Genomic DNA, 21,423 nt, shown 5'->3' with positions numbered 1-21,423 from the left:
AGTATACTCGATGCAGTGGAGTAGGGACTTGGACCCTGAGCTTAGTTAAGGCAGGGGTATTTATGGGTTCCTGTTACTAAAGCAGGGTGGGGGTCTCCGGAACCAAAGCAGGGTGGGGGTCTTTAGAACTAAAGTAGGGTGGGCCTTCCTGGAATTAAAGTAAAGTAAGGAAAGTTCGGCCCTTGGGCACAGGGGTCTGAGATGGCTGTACTTATGCTAAGGCTAAACCTGAGGTGGGATGGCCTTGATTTTTCTCGGCCTCCACAATAGTCAATTCTCTTTACTCACAGATTCTGTACCTGCAAATTCACCTCACTAAAATATACTTCTAACCTAAATACTTATTATTTTGCAATATTTATGGACACTCACAGAAAGGTAAAAGATTTGAGTGTCCAACATATTTTCCCAGCTGGAGCTAAACAAGATAATGCTTTGCCAAATGCTTTCTTTGCAGACTACTTAGCACATTCTTTCCATTTTTGTGACTTTTTTCTTGTGTTCCCCCATCTGTGTAATGCAGAAATGCTGTATAGTGTTCCTGAGTACAAGAAGGTTGTTATATCCCTTAGGGAGACCAAGTGTGTTAGATAAACTTTGAGCATTAATTATGGTGCTGTTGGCCTTTAGTTCTTGTTCATGAAACATATTAAATAAGGTATTTTTAAACAGAAACAAATAAAACAAGGTTGTATATGGAATGGTTGACTAAAATGTTTTGATTAGAAACTCAAAGGAACTTACTCCCCTAGAAGCAATGATTCAGTATTTACTAATTTAGTGTTCATGGAGATTTTATAGAAAATAACCATGTGAATAGTGAGAATCAACTATATATAACAAAAGTTGACAGAAAATGAGATAGATGGATCCGTAATAATATTAGTCTTATAAAATTATAAGAAATTTTAACACAACTCTCAACTCACAGGGCAAGCTGACTGAAAACACCAATAGAAATTTAGAAAAGGGTCAGCAATAACCAAGAGGGAAAAATCTGGCTTGCTGCTTTTTTTGTTTGTTTTGTTTTATAAGTATGCTTTTATTGGAACACAGTCACATTCATTTGCTTATGTATTACCTATGGCTGCTACAGCACTACAGCTGTAGAGTTCAGTATTTTCAAAGAGACCACATCTCCCACAAAGCCTAGTAACTGACATTTACAGATGAAGTTTGCTGACCACTGACATAGAAGGTTTAAATGACATCAATAACCAATTTGAGTAACTGATACATATAGAATAACATAATCATAACAAATTATTTTCTAGTTTATTTTGCATATTAAAAATAAAGAGAGGGCACCTGGGTGGCTCAGTGGGTTAAGCCTCTGCCTTCAGCTCAGGTCATGATCTCAGGGTCCTGGGATTGAGGCCCACATCGGGCTCTCTGCTCAGCAGGGAGCCTGCTTCCTCCCTCTCTCTCTGCCCGCCTCTCTGTCTACTTGTGACCTCTCTCTCTCTGTGTCAAATAAATAAATAAAATCTTTGAAAAAAAAAAAAAAAAGAGAGTAAGTCTCACCAAATTAGAAAAGATTAAAAACATACAGTGTGGCTTTAGATTTTAGCTCAGAGATGCAGAGAGCTGAAAAGAGCAAGACTAACAAGAACAAAGGTAGGCAGATTGAAAATTAAGGTCTTTTTTTTTTTTCCAACTTTTTTTTTTTTTAATCCATTAGAAAAATGAAACTGCTTAACAAATAAACAATTTGAAATCAGGAAAAAGACAGTATCTCTAGGGAGAATCAGGACCCATGTGTTTGCTTACTGGACCATATGCTACCAAAATTCATATAAGATGATAGAAAGATAAAGCTAGAAAAACTTTAACAACCTGCTAAAGGCCGAGGTGGTGTATGTCAGAGATATAGTATGATTTCTACCTTTTTGGGATATTTTCTCCAGGAACATAGTCTGTTCACAGAGAGGATTGGGGGAGAGTTTTGGGGAAGTCCTTTCCTACTCCATGTGGTACTGGCTAGTGTAGGGCAAGAAAAGTCATTTCTTAAATCCACTCAGATCTTATTTAGAGAAAGGTCAATAAAACAAATAACTTGAGGCCATTTGTATTATCCCCTTCCAGTAAGGGGACAGCAGAAGCAGATACTACCAAAATGCTACCCAGACCCATCAGTCTTATCTCTCCTCAGTAATAAAATATCCAAATGGTAAGACGCAAGTTCTTAGTGAGGTTAAACTGGAAGATAAGCCCCAGAAAACTGTCATTATTTGGCCTGTCTGGTAGCTCAATGGAACATCCCATTCATAAAACTGTCTTCATCTGACATAACTCAAAGCTTAACCCATTGCAAATAGCATTTTCTCTGGGGGAATGAAATTCGTTAAGAAAAAAAACACCCATGGGATATTCTGTACCATCAGGGCTACCTCAGGCAGTTTGTAACAATTAAAGGAAACAACAGTCTAATTAAAAAGCTTGGAGCATGATAAATACAGAAGGGGCTTTGAAAAGCTCTGATATCTATCTGGGAATCTAGAAGGTAGCACACATGCTCTGGGCTACGTGCATATTCAGGAAACATCTGAGAAAGTACTAAACTTGCTTCTCATTAACTTGAGGCTCTGTGAAAGTGAAAACAAGATAGTAAAATGCCAGGCTAACTGCTGAATGTATTTGCCAACCTATACAGAGAGCATCTTGGCAAAGATTGCAGCCTTACTGGTTACACGTACTTAAGGAAATCATTGTCCAATTATTAGCTGCCTATTTAGCTAACAGAGCCGAGACTTCAGTAGCTACACATGACAAAGAATATAGGTTGTACAGAATCCATTCAACAGTCACTAAACAAATGACAGCTGTGGTAGAGTGGTATTTGGATGATAAATTGACACCTTATATTTTAACTGTCAAGTTTGCAATGAAAATTTAAGACATACAAACAAGTGAAAAAGTATGGCTCATACATAGGAAAAACAAACAAACAAACCCAAAACTATGTATTAAAGAGTGTGGAAACTATCTCTGAGGAAGTCCAGACATTGGACTTACTAAACAAAGACTTTTTTTTTTTGAAGATTTTATTTATTTATTTGAGAGTGAAAGCACAAGTGGAGAGGGGCAGAGGGAGAGAGAGAAGCAGGCTCCCCACAGAGCAGGGAGCCTAATGCGGGGCTCCATCCCAGGACCCTGGGATCATGACCTGAGCTGAAGGTAGAGGCTTAACCAACTAAGCCACCCAGGCACCCCTAGACAAAGACTTTCAATAAACTGTTTTAAATATAACTAAAGAAAACCATATCTAAAGAACCAAAATAAAGTATGGGAATACATTTTCACTGAATAAAGAATATAAACAGACAAAAATAATACATATCTGATGAAAAAGCAAACTGAAATTCTGTAATTACAGACTTCAAAAATTTGAAATTTAAAATATGAAAGTATAATAATTAAAGTCAAAAGTTCCCTAGAGGTCTCAACAGCAGATCTGAATCAGCCAATTTTGAATACAGACCTAGTAAGATCACATAATCTGAAGACAGAAAGTAAAAAGAGGGAAAATGAACAAATAGCCTCAGTGACCTGTGGGACACAATCAAACATCCAAATATAGCAACATCCACAGGCGAGGAGTAGGAGGAATAGAGAGCAGAAGGGGCAGAAGAACAGAGTGAATATTGACAGCAGCAAAAGGTAAGTGACTTATCACTTCTAAAGGCTCCCAAATAAAGCTAACAGTTGATTTGTCTTCAGGAACCAGGGAGATCAGAAGGCATATTTATGACATATTTAAAATGCTGAAAGGAAGACCTATCAATCAAGACTTCAACATTCAGCAACAGTGAAGAAATCATGATACTCCCAAATAAACAAGGGCTGGGAAAATCTTTCAAGAGTATACCTGCCATATAAGAAATATTAATAGAGAAGCCATTCAGGTTATAATGAGAATACATTAGATGATAACTCAAATTCACAAGAATAAAACAACTATGTAGGCAAAAGTTACTATACAGGTGAATATACAAAAGGCACTATAAGTGTATTTTTTGTATTTATTTTTCTCCTATATTATTTCAAGAAAACTGTTATTAAGCAGTAACTAGAAAACTCACACTATGTATAAAAATGTAATTTTGATAATAACAGCACAAAGCAGAAGGGGATGGAACTAAGAGGAGGAAAGTTTTAGAATATTCTTGAAATTAAGTTGATAATTCATCTGAAAAAGATCATCATAGTTAAGACATCAAAGGTAATCAACAAAGTAACCACTAATAGAAAAAAATGTAGTAAAGGCAAAAGGTAATTAAAATGGTAACTAGGAAATATTAATTCAACAAAAAAGAAGTAATAGTGAAGTAGAAAAACAAAAAGGATTTATTACCTACTGAAAAGAAATGTCTAATTGGAAGGCATATATGCTACTTATCAGGAGCCACATTAAATGTTAGTGGCTAAAAAGTTAAATTAAAAGGCAAATACTGGCAGAATGGATTAAAAAATTATCCAATTAAATTTAATTAAATTTAAATTAAATTACATTTAAAGACACAATAGCTTGAAATTAAGACTGGTGAAAAATATATTATGTAAGCAGTTACCAACAAAGCCCTGCACTGCCTATAGTAGGACAGAAAATAGATTTTAAGACAAAAATAGGAGAGAATAAGGACGTTTTGTAATGGTAAAAGTGCCAACACATGAAGATGGTATAACAATGACAAACATACATATCTAAAATACAAATACATGAAGCAAAAACTGACAGACTTAAAAAGACAATTCAATAATAACAGTTAGAGATTTCGAAGCCCCACTTTCAAAATGGATAGTACTGGGGCGCCTGGGTGGCTCAGTGGATTAAGCCGCTGCCTTCGGCTCAGGTCATGATCTCAGGGTCCTGGGATCGAGCCCCGCATCGGGCTCTCTGCTCAGTGGGGAGCCTGCTTCCTCCTCTCTCTCTCTGCCTGCCTTTCTGCCTACTTGTGATCTCTCTCTCTGTCAAATAGATAAATAAAATCTTTAAAAAAAAAAAAATGGATAGTACTACTAAATAGAAGACCAATATGGGAGACCAAGACAGATACGAAGATATCTATAAAAACACTCAGGCCAACACTTGCAACATACACATTCTTTAAGTACATATGGAATACTCTCCAGTATAGATTATACATTAGGCCACAAAACAAGTCCCAATACATATTAAAGGTTAAAATTATACAAAGTATCTCCTATGACCAAAATAAAATGAAACAAGGAATCAATGAGAAGGAAAAATGGAAGTTTAAAAATATGTGAACATCAAATACCACACTCTAAAGAAACTCCTCAAAGATTAAAGAATACTAACAAGGGAATTACAAAATACTTTGAGACAAATGAAAGTGAAAACACAACATACACCAAAAATCATGAAATACAGCTAATGCAGTGCTTATAGGGAAATTTATAGCTGCAAATCCTACATTTAAAAAGATCTCGCATTGGGGCGCTTGCGTGGCTCAGTGGGTTAAGCCTCTGCCTTCGGCTCAGGTCATGGTCTCAGGGTCCTGGGATCAGGGTTCTCTGTTCAGGGAGCCTGCTTCCCCCCTCTCTCTGCCTGCCTCTCTGCCTACTTGTGATCTCTCTCTGTCAAATAAACAAATAAAATACTAAAAAAAAAAATCTCAAATCCATAACCTAATTGCACACCTTAAGGAACTAGAAAAAATAAGTGTGAACTAAACCCAAAACTAGCAGAAGAAAAGAAATAATACAGATTAGAGCAAACAGAAAACAACAAAATAAGGAACGGAAAAACAATAGGATCAACAAAACAAAGCTGGTTCTTTGAACAATCAAAAGAATTCTTGAAACTTTAGGTAGACCAAGAAAAAAGAACACTCAAATTTACTAAAATAAGAAATGAAGGTGGGGGGCATTACTACTGACATTTCAGAAACAAAAAGGACTACCAGAGAGTACTATAAACAACTGTGCACCAACAAATTAGATAACCTAGAGGAAAAGGACAAATTCCTAGAAACATTCAGACTATTAAAGCCAACTGAAAAAGAAATAGAAAATCGTTATAGATCCCTAGAAGGGGACTGAATTAGTAATTAAAAACCTCCCAATAAAGAAAAGTTGGGGATCATATGGCTTCACTGACAAATTCTACCAAATGTTGAAGAAGAATTACTACAAATCCTTCTCTAACTCTTCCCGAAAAACAGAAAAGGGAACACTTATTAACGTATTCTGAGTTACTCTGAACTAAAGCCAAAGAAATCACAAGAGGACTAATGATCAATATCCTTTATGAATACAGATGCAAAACTCAACAAAATACTAGCGAAAATAATAGCAGTATATTAAAATTATACATCATTACCAAGTAGGATTTATCCCAGAAATGTGAAGGTGGCTCACCAAATGAAAATCAACCTACGAAACATACTATGGTAATAGAATGAAGGAAATAAACCATATGATCATCTTGGAGGATACAGAAAAAGCATCTGACAAAATCTAATACCCTATCACGATAAAACAACACTCAACAAACTAGGAATAAAAGGGAACTTCCTGAACACAATAAAAAGCAGTTATGGGGCACCTGACTGACTCAGTCAGTAGAGCATGAGACTATCTGAGGGCTGTGAGTTTAAGAACCTCATGCTGGGGGCAGAGTTTACTGGAAAAAAATAAGTACTTATGATAAATCCATGGCTAATATCATACAAAATGCTAAGAGGATGATTTCTTCCAAAAAAAAAAGACAAGTATGCCTGCTATAACCAATTCTATTTATTAGACTGGAAGTTCTAGCCCAAGTAAATAGGCAAGAAAAAGAAAGACATCAGGAAAAACATATTTTGTATATGTGTACATATGTCTTGAACATTAATAACAGCACTATTCACAACAGTTAAAAGACAGAAACAACACAAATGTCCATCAGTTGGTGAATGGGTAAACACAATGTGGTATATCCTTACAATGAAACATTGAAAACACTATCTAAATGAAAGAAACAGTCACAAAGTCCACATATTATACAGTTTCATTTATTTGAAATGTGCAGACTAGGCACATCTATAGTGACAAAGTTAGTGGTTGTTTCTGGTCTGGTGGGGTATGCTGGGATGTGGAGGGGGATGATAGCTAATGGTACAGAGATTTTTGGGTTTTGTTTTTTTAGGTGATAAAAATATTCAAAAATTGAGTGTGGTGATGATTGTACAACACTGAATTGTATACTTTAAATGTAATAATTGTATGGTATGTGAATTATATCTTCATAAACTAAAAAAAGGACACTAAAAACAGGATTAATCAGATTTTCTTATATCTATTAAAGAAACTGAATTTATAATTAAAAACCAGCTACAAAGAAAATCCCAAGGCCAGGCTGCTTTATTGGCATATCTTCCCAAACATCTGAGGAAGATTTTCCAGAGAACAGAAAATAAGCATAATATTGATGCCAAAACCTGGTCAAGACATTACATGAAAGGAAAAGTTCAGGCCAATTATCTCTCCACTAATGCATATTTAAAAATACTAACTGAAATATTAACAAACTGAATCCAGAGACACATTAAAAGATAGTATTTTTATGGCCAGGTGGGAATTTTCTCAGGATTCCAAGATGAGTTAAACACTGATAAATCAGTCAATATAATTCATCCTTTTAACAGAATTAAGGAAGAAAAATATTATCTCACTAGATGTAGAAAAAGCATTTCACAAAGTATAATATCTATGTATGATTAAAAGCTCTGAGGAAACCAAAAACAGAACTTCCTTATTCTATGAAACAGTGTGTACAAAAATCCTAGAGTTAAATCCAGACTCAATGGTGAAATACAGAGTATTTTCTCCTTCAGGTGAGGTATAAAAAAAGGATTTCTATTATCATCACTTGTATTCAACCTTGTACTAGAAAGACAGGATTAAGGCTTAATCTGGAACATTTATGTTATGAATTATGTATGAAGTATGTTAATAAATTAACATTTAATTTTAACAAATTAAAGATATAAAGATTGGAAAGGAATAAGTAAAAATGTCCATATTTGCAAAAGACATGATTGTGCATATTTTAAAAAATCTAAAAGAAACTACAGTGGCATCTGGGTGACGTTTGATCCTTGGTTTTGGCTCAGGTTGTGATCACAACTGATGGTTGTGAGATGGAGCCTTGAGTCAGGCTCAGCATGGCGTCTGCTTGAGATTCTCCCTCTCTCTCCCCCCTCTGCCCCTCCTGCTCATTCTTTCTCTCTCTCAAAAAAGTAAGTAAATAAATCAATCAATCTTTTTTTTTAAAGCAAAAAACCAAAAACCAAAAAGAATCTATGAATAAATTACTAGAATAAGTAAATTTAACAAAATGGCTTGATATAAGATCAGTATTAAAAATCCACTATATTTTAAAAAAACAACAATAAATTAGAAAATGAAATGTAAAAAACAGTCTTATTTATAATAGTATCAAAATAGGCAGTCCTGGGTGGCTCAGATGGTTGAGCATCCAGCTCTTGATTTAGGCTCAGGTCATGATCTCAGGGTTGTGAGATTGAGACCCATGTCAGGCTCCATCCTCAGCACAGAGTCTGCTTGTGATTCTCTCTCCCTCTCCTTCTTCCCCTCCCCAGCTCATGCATATGTGTGTGTGTGTGTGTGTGTGTGTGTGTATGCGCACATGCACTCTCTCTCACACAATAAATAAAATCTTAAAAAATAGCAGTCCCCAAATGGGAAAATACAAGTGAAACACTCACCAACATGAGAACAAACAAATAAATCATACAGTCATATAATGAAATACTGCTCAGCAATAAAAAAGGAAGTAGTGAAACACAGCAAGACTGATGATCTCAACATTGTTATGTACAGAAACAAGCTGGACCTCCCCTTCCTCTGAAAAAGAGTAGAGATTATATGATTCCATTTATATGATGTTCAAAAATGAAGTTATTTTTTTTTTCCTGACATGTGATGTTAGAATAGTAGTTGTCTCTGCAGGGCAAAGCAGTAGTTATTATCTGGAAATTGGAAGGAGGAAAACTTCAAGGGTGACGAAATGTTCTTCATTTTAATCTGAGTGGTAAATTACATCTGTACATATGTGCATATATGTAAAAATCCACCCCGTTCATATTTAAGAATGCACTTCACTAGTACTAAAACTGTACCTCAGTTAAAGAAAGAAATAAAAAGAAAAAAAATAAACAGTGCATACAAGAGAAAAACTAGCAAAATTTTATAGTTAATAATTTAGGAAGGTAAGAAATAGCTATTACATTATCCATTTGTATCTTTCCATAACTTAAAAATTTCCCAAAATGTCATTGGTAAAAATGAAAAGAACCCGGTCTGGCAGACAAACTCTATCCAAAGACAAATGATAAAACAGGGAAATACACGTCACACGTGAGAAAAATGATTAACTCTTTAATAATTAAAAAGCTATTAAAATTAGCAAAAAGGAGGAAGGTTGATTACACAAACACACACACACAGATGACTTAGAACTATACTAAACTGTGCACAATCTCAGTTCTCATACTCTTCTGGAACAGGGATCATCATCATTCTGCCCTTGTGCCAAAAAAAACTCCAGAGTCATCTTGACTCTTACTTTACCCCTTTCACATTTTTCACATTCTGTTCATACTTCCAGATTAAAAACGAAACTGCTTTTATTCCACGAATTTCTTCCCCATGTTCTATGTCAGAACTCAAATGAAACCAAACCCTTAACGATGGCATCCAAGGACTTCTAGTGTTACAATTTTTAATTTATGCAAAATGCTTATATTGAGGTTATTAGGGTGGGTGCTAACCCAATTTGATTAGTGTCCTTTTAAGAAGAAATCTGGACACAGATATGTACAGAGGGAAGATGGTGTGAAGACACAGGGGAAAAGAGGCATAAGCAAAGAAAAGAGGCCTGGAACAGATTCTTCCCTCACAGCCCTCAGAAGGAACAAACTCTGTCCATTCCCTGATTTTGGACTTTGAGCCTTCATACTGTGAGGAAATAAATTGTTGTGTAAGTCACCCAGCCTGTGGTACTTTATTATGGCAGCCCTAGAAAACTAATATACCTAGTCTGGTTCTGACATTTATCTTGATCTCTCTTATTATCCCCTAAGAGGAATTCCAAAGTGTAATATGCAAAGATTCTTACTGGACCTTGGATGCTCTGTTTAGGCCTTCATGTTGCTCCCTCAAAATGCAGTAACCTCCCTCTACTCTGCACCAGTTAAAATCCCACCCATTCTTCAGGACTGACATAATCCACATTTGACCAACTAGGCCTACAATATCAATCTGTCCTTTCTGTGATGAATTACAAACCCTGATGCTGATTCAACTCAAACGACCAATTAATCAGCTACTTCCCTTCATTATAACTTGTTTCCAGCGTATGAAGAGAAATCTCCACATTATTCCCAGTACCTCCTATGTATTATCTTCTCCAAGGGGACTGTACTTGCCCACAAGAAGTTCAGTCCTTCTTGCAAGCATACAAACAGTATGGAGATGACTCAGTCTTAAAGTGGAGGAGGCTAACTAACATTTTAGAAACAGCACAAGACAGGGGTGTCAGGAAAACATCCTCTTGGAGAGTCCTTCATTCAGAAGAACAGGACTTTTTGTCATGCGCAGAACAAGTATGCCCAGGTTTCTAGGACAAAAGATAGTATCTGCTTGGGCTCTACCTTGTGAGAAATGAGGTGTTTTTCTGTTAATAGAAACCCCAATTCTTTCAGTGGCCCAGTTCCATATAGAGAGGGAATAATCTTTTATTTAAAAAGTTTAATGAGCAATCTCAACTAGAGAAGCTGATGGCTTACAATGGAGCCTATGAAAATGAACCTAAGGCAGTTCCTGACCTTGAAGATAATGGTATAACTGGACAGACAAATATATTATCAGGAGACTTCTGGAAATGTATGAAGTAAAGTTGGGGTTGTACAGATTCGGAAAAGGGGAAATTAGTCCAGAGGGAGACAAGGGGAAAGAAAAGAGTATTGTTTTCTAGATGAGGCAACCGAAGCTAACTTGTGACATGTAAAAGCAAAAAGCCAGGAGCCCTTGGGTGGCTCAGTCGTTAAGCGTCTGCCTGGTTATGATTCCCAGGGTTCCAGGTGGAAGCCGATTCGCCTCCCTGCTTGGCGGGAAGCCTGCTTCTCCCTCTCCCCCTCGCCCTGTTTGTGCTCCCTCTCTCATTGTGTCTCTCTCTGTCCAATAAATAAATAATATCTTAAAAAAAATAAAGAGCCAGACCTCACATCCATTAGAATGGTCACTATCAGAAAACAGCAAGTGTTGACGAGGATGTGGAGTGACTAGAATCCCTGTGCACTGCTGGTGGGAATGGAAAATGGTGCAGCTACTGTGGAATGGAATGGTGGCTCCTCAAAAAATTAAACGTAGAATTACCACATGATTTAGCAATTCCATTTCTGGGTATAAAGATCCATTAGACTACTAGTGTCTAAAAGAGGTGTTTGTATTCCTATGTTCACAGCAGCATTATTTGCAATAACCAAAAGGTGAAAGGAATCAAAACGTCTATCACTTGATGAAGAAATAAAAAAAATGTGGTATATATATACACAATGCCTTATTATTCAGCCTTACAAAGGAACGAAATTCCGATACATGCTACAACATGCATGAACTTTGAGGACTTTATGTTAAATGAAATAAGCCAGTCACAAAAAGACAAATACTACATGGTTCCACATATATGAATAGGAAAATTAATAGACAGAAAGTACAATTTACCAGAGACTGAATGGTGGGAGGCATGAAAAATGGTTGTTTTATGGATATAGAGCTCTAGTTCTGTAAGATGAAGAGTTCTGGAGATTGGCTGCTCAGCAATATGAATGTACTTAACATTACTGAACTGTACAGTTAAAAAAGTGGCTAAGATGATAAACTTTATGTTACCTGGATTTTATCACAATTAAAAATAAATGAAAACAAAGAAAAAGAAAGTAAAGAGCTACCTGTCTTAGTTGTACAGGCTGCCATAACAAAATACCATAGACTGGGTGGCTCAAATGGTAAACATTTTTTTCCTCATAGTTCTAGAGGCCAAATCAGAGTAACAGCATGGGTGGGTTCCGGTGACATTCTCTTCGTGGCTTACAGATGGCCACTTCTTGCTGTGTCCTCTCATGGCCTTTGCCCAGTGCCTGTGTATGGAGAGACAGAGAAACTGATCTCTGTGTGTGTCTCTCTCTCTCTTCCTTTTTTAAAAAGACCATTAACCCTATTAGATTAATATCCCAACTTTATGACTTCACTTAACTTTATTCCCTCTTAAACATTCTATTTCTAAATAGTCACACTGGGCGTTAGGGATTCAACATATGAATTTGTGGGTGGGGACATAATTCAATTCATAGTATCAAGTGAACAGAATGAGGATGTGGTTCTGAAGGTCAATTAGGAGAAGACAATGAGGGGTGCCTGGGTGGTTTAGTGGGTTAAAGCCTCTGCTTTCAGTTCAGGTCATGATCCCACGGTCCTGGGATCGAGCCCCAAAACGGGCTCTCTGCTCAGCAGGGAGCCTGCTTCCTCCTCTCTTTCTCTGTCTGCCTCTCTGCCTGCTTGTGATCTCTGTCTGTCAAATAAATAAATAAAATCTTTAAAAAAAAAGGAGAAGACAATGAGAAGATGATACGATGTAGTGAGAAACAGGAGGATATTTTTAAAAAACTAAATGAGGTTTGGTTTTGCTGTACAATAAAGTTACATAGTAAATTTTTTAACGTCATATTCCCCACTGGACTGTGACCACTATTTGTATAGAAAAACATCTGTATTGTTTAGTCTTTAAGTTTTTTTAAGTTAAGTGCAAGTCACTTACTTGGAACATCTTGGCTGCTCACTAAACAGTTGTCAAAAAACTCGGAGCACCAATAAAGTTAAAAATAAAAGACGTAGGAAGGGGTAATGTCTTCAAAGCCTGAATGTTATTCTGAGGAACTGGGAATCTTATTGTGTGGGGTGAGGAACCACTGAGATGAGTTACACATGTTCGAGGTATTACTTCCCTAGGATTTAGAGGAACGACTCATGTGGAAGATGTGCTTGAGTAGATGAAGAGAGAAGTGGGCAGGCTGGTAAAGAAGCTATTCCAAGAGCTCAGATGCGAGACCATGAGATAGCAGTAGGAGGAATAAAGTAGAGGAATGCATTTAAAGTGCATTAGGTTTGACCATATAAAATGGCTGTTATCTTTGACAAATAAGAAAAGTAGCAAGACATGATTGCACACCAGATGTGGCAGGAATTGGGAGAGTGAGAATAAGGAGACAGGGATGTACTGCACTTTTGTGGCTTGGGTGTCTGGCTGACTGGGACATTATCATCTAACAGGGAAAGATGAGTGAAATTAGTTTGGGAAGTACTGCAAATGGGACTGAAAATGTTAACTTTTACTTTGAATCAGTTAAGCTGGCGGTACCTTGTAGATACCTATACAGAGATGCTGAGTCAACTATGTCCAACATGGCAGTCACTAGCCACGTGTAACTATTTAAAACTTAAATTAAAAATTCGGTCCTCAGTCACACTAGCTGCATTTCAAGTTCTCAACAGGCATATGTGGGTAGTGGCCATCATTTGGGATAACACAGATACAGATTGCTTCCCTCATCATAAAATGTGCTATTGGTGGGGCACCTGGGTGGCTCAGTTGGCTAAGTGTCCAACTCTTGATTTTGGCTCAGGTCATGATCTTGGGGTTGGGGGTTAAGCCCCGCATAGGACCCCACACTCAGCTGGGAGTCTGCTTGAGATTCTCTCTCCCTCTCACTCTATCCCTCCCCCTGCTCATATGCTCTCTCTCTCAAAAAATACATAAAATTAAAAAAAATTTTAAAAAGTGCTACTGGTCACTGGGCTGCAAAGCCACATTTGTGCTAACTGGGAAAAACATCATTGTTGAAACCAGAGTGGGGATGAAATGAGTCAAGAATACCAGCTAGAAAAATAGTAAAAAGGAAGGGAAACTTGTGATGAGACATGTGAAAGAGCAAAAGAGAGATGATTCCATGAAAGAAACAGAAGGATGGCTGCAGAGGCCATCACAGACACTAACACAGACAACCTTCCAGATGGACAGAGAGGGCGCAGGGTCAGGCACTGTAAACAGGTCTGTCAGGTAAGGACGAGGCAAGACCCACTGGATTTGACTGTAGTTAGGTCACTGGTGATGCAGGTCACAGGCATATGAGTAGAGACACCAAGGCCTCAAGCAGCAGACAGAAATTTGAAAGTAAAGTGTTGGCAGCATTTGCTACCGAACAGAACTTTAAGCTCTCTTTTGAACTTGTTCAAGACACGTATTTGAGAGAAATAGTCACATAGAGCTATTTTCAGGACATGAATGTACCAGCTACTCATGCTGACCTCTAGTTAATTTAAGTATTATCTCTGGAACTGAAGAATAGTCAGGAAACGGTCTACTTTTATTTATACAGACAACTGTTTTATTTAGATGGACAACTGTATTAACAAAAGCCCTGCTTTGGCAATATGCCCTTACTTCCACTGGGGAAAAGTGGGCACAACATTCTACAATTATTTCTGGGTTGTTATTGGAAAGATCTGCACTATCACCTACCTGAAGATGATTAAAAACATTTCCACGAGGAAGGTTTAAGATTCTCATCAACACAAATCTTGAAACAAATATCTGACTCTCTGCCATGGCTATCAGAAAGAAATCTGCACTACACTTTGGAAAATCTGTAACTTCCTAGGACTGCCATCTATCCACATGTCAACTCTGCTGTATTACTCACCTGCTTTTCTCTACCTTCCTTGAATAGTTCTGATTCATTTCCATTTCTACATTTCTATGTTAATTAACTACCTATAAAATCCATTATAAAAAAAGTGTATATAAATAACTCACCTGAGATGTGTTCATTTTCTGCTGTTGTTGGGAGAGTACAGAGAACTGTGATGGGTAAGCTGGGGATAAGGAAAGAGGAATGGAATTATGAGAGGTCTGGTGAGCTTTTGCCAGTTTCCTAAAAAATCTCACCATACCCACTGGGGTAAAGGCCTCCCTATGGAAAAATGTTCTGTTGACTCTTGAGAAGGGGCAGGAAGCACCACACAGAGACAGCACTCCCAGAATATGTAATACATCTCTGATATGATCATGTGGTTGTAACCCTGTTGTTTTTCACTGGTGACAGTAAATTATTTCTTACTCATTTAAAAAATGTATATCTCCCTCTGACTCTTCAACAAAAAAATTAAAACAGAGGGTAATATTAGTATCCTATTATTTATACTATTATATATATTATATATATACTATTATTACTATTATTATACTATATAAAATCAACAGAAAACTCTGGGGAAAAAAAGATGCTTGGTGCCAAAGTATTTTAAAATCATTCTGTTCTTTTGGTATGACTTTTGATGAGACACTTCTACTGACTTATGTGTGACAGAATGAACTGCACTGTGCTTTGCTCCTCATTCTGTCCTGGGTGACCAGGGGACATACATCTCAGGCTCCTTTTTTCTTTTTTAAATTTCAAAAGAGTCAAAGATAGACATCCCCTCCAGTACTGTCATTTTGTAATTCTTTATGTTCAGGATAAAGGAAGCCTCAGCATATCTCTAGATGCCACTTGTGATGGACACACATGGGAGTGGCTTAGAATCTGGAAAGGGAAAAATGAAGAAAATGGGGGGCTCTTTAAGAAGGACTGAGACTGAATTTCCTTGGCTCTGGCTGTGGCTTTTCCTGTAAGGCCTGATAGTCATTCACCTCTTTCAACCCCAGCTCACCACCTTCTGCAAACTGGTCCAGTTTCCACTGTCACACAGTCTATGATAGCTTCTGTATGTGATAACATCACCAAGTCTGGCTCTTTATGGACAAGGAAATTAGAACTGTTTCTGGTGGAGCAAATTAGCACCCACTCCTTTCTAGGTTCTTCTGCATGTTCTGAAGCTCTGGTGAGGGTGCTTCCTGTCAGATGACTCTTCTTCCAGGTGGGACTCCTGTCCCCAGAACTCCTCTCCTGCCTGCCACACAAGAGTTACTTTGTCCAGATGTGGAGACTTTGGCCTAGGAAACAAATTCCTCTTAGTTTCAGCGAGAGCAAAGTTTCTCAACTTCAGCAGTGCTGACATTTTGGGCTGCATTGTAGGATGTCTAGCAGCATTTCTGGCCTCTACCCAACAGACACTAGTAGCACCCCTCCTTGGTTGCGACAACCCAAATCATCTCCAGCCATTTCCAAAAGTTCCTCCCTCCCACCCTCCCTCCTTCCTTCCCTTCCTCTTTCTTTTCCTTTCTATTCTTTTCTTTCTCCTTCCTTCCTTCCCTCCCTCCCTCCTTTCTCTTTCTTCCTTCCTTCCTTTCTTCTCGCTTTCTATTTTTAAAATTATATGGTTGATACTAAGGAAAGAGCCCAGATGTCCATCAACAGATGAATTGATAAAGAAAATGTAGTGTACACACACACACACAATGCTGGACTATTACTCAGCCATCAAAAAGAATGAAATCTTGCCATTTGCAATGACATGGATGGAACTAGAGAGTATTATAGTTAAGAGAAATAAGTCAGAGAAAGATAATTATCACATGATTTCACTCATATGTGGAATTTAAGAAACAAAACAGGATCATAGGGGAAGGGAGGTAAACATAGAGAGGAAAATAGAGAGGGAAACAAACCATAAGAGACTCTTAACTATAGGAAAACAAACTGAATATTGCTAGAGGGGAGGTGGATGGGGGGATGGGCTAATTGGTGGTGTACATTAAGGGTGCACATAATGTAATGAGCACTGGGTGTAATATGCAATTAATACATCACTAAACTCTATTTCTAAAACAATACACTATGTTAATTGACTTAAAATTAAAAAAATAAAATTACATGGTTATACCTGTAAGTAGGGTGGCTATGAAGATTAAGTTAAATACTAAATAAAAAAGAACAAAGTGTCTTCCAAATATGATGGAAGCCAATACTACATGTTGGCTTATACCTTGTACCTATTAGAGCGTAACCACTAGCACCTGGTTAAATGCTTTATAGACGATGACTTATCTCTTTCTGAACAACGCCACAAAGCAGTTTTTATTAATATTCTTATTTTCAGATGAGATCCTGACTTATGTCCAAGTGACAAAGGAGGAAATTACCCGATCTTTCTGGCTTAAATTTAGGGTCAAGACCGGGGCGCGCTGTATGCCAGTCTGACAATCTATATCCAATACCCTTAAAGCACATTACCCTCCCGCCGCCAGCAAGGGATCTTCCCAGGGCCGGCTGCAGTAAGCTCCCGCACTCCAGGCCACAAGTAACATCTTTCTACAGCAGTCGCCCCATCTGGGCACCCCCCCCCCCCCGCCAGCCCGCGGGGCTGGGGCCCGCCCCCAACCGCCTTTGCCAGGTCTAGGTTCTCGTCTGGCTCCGGCATAAGCGGTGAGGCTCCGACCTTGGGGAGAGCGGGGAGTTCCCGAAACGTTGGAGTCCCTTCCTCGGGCCACAAGCCCACCCTGCCCCCGCCGGGCTCCCGGAGGTCCAGGCACCCACGCCCAGCTTCTCTCACCTGAGGGTAAACCTGCCGCACCCTCAAGGCCTGAGAGGGCGGAAGCAGGGAAGGGGGGGTTGACTGCACATGCGCATGGGAAAGTCCAGGATATCCGTTCCTAGAATGCAGCTCGGTGAGCTGGGGCATTCGGGACTACATTTCCCATAGAAACGCTGCGACTTCTCGCGGATTTCGAGTGTGCCGGAGCCGGCTTGGGGACTGGGCAGTAAGGAGGGAGTAATAAGATTAACAGCCTGTATTAATAGCTGGAGTCCAGGTCCTACCAAACCCCAGAGGTTATGGGTTAAACTTTGGCGTAAGGTGAAATACATATGTGGTCATGGATCAGATCCTGGTAGGAGAAAGCAAGACATTTGGGAACTGGGGAAATTTGTGTATGGATTGGATATTAGAAATATTAAGGGAAGTTATTAGTTTTGTTAGTTGTGATAATAACATTGGGGTTATGCAGGGAAGTTTACTTTGTTTTAGAGATGTATATTAAAATACTTAACATTATATTGCATATTTGTAATTGAAAAAAATAACTAGAAAAAGCAAATATAGCAACATGTTAAAGATTTCTACCTACATGGGTATATGGGTATGGGTATGCTCTATATGGGTATATATGGGTATGCTCCAGTGTATGCGTATGCTCCTGTTACTAGTTTCTACTTCTCTATGCAATTGGAAGTTTTGTAATATAAAGTTTATAAAGGGAAAATTTTGAACTGTTTTTTTTTTTTTCGAAAGTGTGCCTTTTAACTCAGAGCTGCCAAACGAAGAAAAAATATATGTGTCAAATAACAAAACTAAAACAGTAACAAGTTTGATATCCTTTATTCAAGAGAAAACCGTAGAGCACTCTCAGTTCTGAGGGATTTTGGACAAGAGCAAATTTTATTAATAGAAATTTCCTTACAAGGCTAAGTAGAAGTTTCTTTATAAAGGTACAGTCAGCTAGTTATAGCTGAATTGTGATTGGCATATGTTAGGTTTCTTTGACAATGAGAAGGGTACCATTAGATCAGGCTGACTTAGGTTTAGATTTGTGACTTGGGCCCTCATTTCGTGGGTACCAATATACAATTAATTTTACCACATGTAAACAGCTTTTGTGAATAAAACTGTGATGTATAACAAAGACCAGGAAATGGCGCCCATCATTAACCTAAAGAGCAGTATCTGTGATCCTCAGAGTTTATCTTTAGGAAAAAAAGAAAAAAAAAAGTAAGTTGTTATATATTCCATAAGTAATACCTGAATGTACCCACAACTCAATAAAAAACAATTATCATTCAAATTATGCATCTCCTACATTTGCACACTTCTGAAATTAAGAACCAAATTGGGAACCTTAAGACATTTTGGCTGTCTTTGTGTATATGTTTATACATACAAAATGTACATACACATATATAAACACACTTTTCTTGGTTGTTATTTTGTAACATAAATTATTTTATATGGCAATGATAAAAAGAGTTTTGATTAGCAAGAAAAAAGAAAGATTAATGTTGCCAGTAAATTATTGGAACTTATGTGAATCAAGGTATAAAACTTTATTCTGTTGACACTTAAGAAATTATCACTATAGTGATTCAAGTATATGCAACTAAAAGACAATTAAAATATTTAAATAACTTTCATGATTCAAGTATATGCAATTAAAAGACAATTTCTAGAGTTTTAAAATTTAAATTTCTAAAGTTCCTAAGTTCTTAAACTTAAGAATTTGTATTCTTAAAGAATACAAATGTTTTAAAAATATAAGGCCTCTCAGCTCCTTTCTAGGAAACCCTACCACTTCATTCCTATCCCATGCCTGAGACCCTGCTCCACGCCTGAGAAATACTGGCCTGGGTGTGCTGAGATGGGCCACATACCCATCCTCCCCTACCCCACCTGAATCCAGTGCTGTCAATGTAGATGCAGCGTCGCGACAGTTACTAATATTTGCAGAGGGATGCTTTGAGGCTATAAAACATACTGTTTCTCCTTAAAGTACATTCACCAGTTTAGCATTCATTTGTGGATCTTGCCTGATTCAGTTATTACTCTGGTGTTCTAACGGTGATTTTAATTTCCCTCATTAGTTTGAGAAAGCATAAAGCAGCCTGTGATGTGTGGGAGCTGGCCTGACACTTAGAGAGAGCTTGGCTGTGAGTAAAAGCTATCCTAGTGCTCATAGCTAAACAGTGGTGGTTTCTTGCTGTACGTAAATGATCTCACTGAACACAAGCAGACAAGGTCATTTTGTGACCATTATGATGTAACACAAACAAGATCATTATTTTGTATGAGTAAAGACAAAAGCTCTGCCACTCTCAAAATACCAAGCATCTCCCTCTCAGCTGATACAAGTGACTGTTGCTTTTTTTTTTTTTTTAAACAACACCCAATCCTGAACAAATTCAGCAGCTTTGGAACCAAGGCAAAATGAACTAACTAAAACTCAAATCCTATAATTTCTTTCTAACATTCTTTTACTGAAACCCTTTATCATGTAATCTGTGCTCTATCTCTTAAAATGACTATTAAAATCTTATTCAATTTACATATGTGTTCTTTTTTTTTTTTTTTAAAGATTTTATTTATTTATTTGACAGAGAGACACAGCGAGAGAGGGAACACAAGCAGGAGAGTGAGAAGGGGAGAAACAGACTTCTCACCAAGCAGGGAGCCTGATGTGGGGCTGGATCCCCGGACCCTGGGATCAGGACCTGAGCTGAAGGCCAATGCTTAATGACTGAGCCACCCAGGTGTCCCTTCATGTGTGTTCTGATAGTATTTGGCTGAATTACAATGACATCTTCTATAGTTATTGATTGGAATTCTGCAAGGAAGATTTGTCCCTTCTCTGCTATGTACTTTTTAATTCAATCATTTGTTTTTATCTATATGGACAAGTGGAGATTTATTTCACTCTTTGCACTACAATCCATTACTGTATTTTTTATTTTGCTGAATATGTGCCATCTTTGGCCATTGGGAGCTCATTCAGACTGGTGCTGTATTCTTCTTTTTTTTTTTTTTTTCTTTAAATAGGCTTTACTTTGTAAAACAGGTTCACAGCAAAATTCTGTGGAAAATAAAGAGTTCCTATATACTTCCTGCCTCTATACATGTACAGCCTTCCCCACTAGAAATATCCTGCACCAGAGTGTGGTACATTTATTACACTTGATGAATCTATGCTGATAAATCATTATCATCCCAAATCTACAGTTTACATTAGAATTCACTCTTGATATTATATATTCTATAGGTTTTGACAAATGTATCCACCATTAAAGCATCATGCAGAATAGTTTGATTGCCTTAGAAATCCTCTGTGCTCTTTCTGTTCATCCTTGCCTCCCCTCCAAGTCGTGGTAACCACTGGTTTTTTTCTGTCTCTCTAGTTTTGCCTTTCTCAGAATGTCATTGTATTTGAAATCTTATGGTAGGAAGTTTTTCAGATTGGCTTCTTTGACTTAGTAAGGTGCATTTAAAGTTCCTCCATGTCCTTCTGTGGTTTGACAGCTCATTTCTTTTTAGCAATGAATAATCTATTGTCTGAATATATCAGTTTATTTATTCATTCACCTACTGAAGGGCATCATGCTTATTTCCAAGTATTGAAAATTATGAATAAAGCAGTTATAAACAACCATGTGCAAGCTTCTGCATGAACTTAAGTTTTTAACTCATTTGGGTGAATACCAAGGAGCATGATTGCTGGATCAAATGGTATGACTGTGTATGGTTTGTAAGAAATTGCCAAATTGGGGGCGCCTGGGTGGCTCAGTGGGTTAAAGCCTCTGTCTTCAGCTCAGGTTATGATCCCAGGGTCCTGGGATCGAGCCCCACATC

General features: G+C 37.7%; 1 protein-coding gene across 1 annotated transcript in view; it reads right to left on the bottom strand.

Annotated features, from left to right (window-relative positions):
- The window catches only part of ZNF782 (zinc finger protein 782), a 101,002-nt gene that overhangs the window by 7,419 nt on the left and 72,160 nt on the right, over positions 1-21,423 (bottom strand). Inside the window, 3 exon segments of the mRNA XM_046021852.1 lie at positions 14,906-14,964; positions 17,584-17,646; positions 17,723-17,845. Of these exon segments, the coding sequence (XP_045877808.1) occupies positions 14,906-14,964; positions 17,584-17,646; positions 17,723-17,845 (245 nt within the window).

The sequence above is a fragment of the Meles meles genome, chromosome 11 (genome assembly GCF_922984935.1).
Source record: "Meles meles chromosome 11, mMelMel3.1 paternal haplotype, whole genome shotgun sequence".
Classification (NCBI taxonomy): Eukaryota; Metazoa; Chordata; class Mammalia; order Carnivora; family Mustelidae; genus Meles; species Meles meles.
The sequence above is the reverse complement of the archived record's forward strand: the minus strand, read 5'-3'. Positions and strand labels throughout refer to the sequence as shown.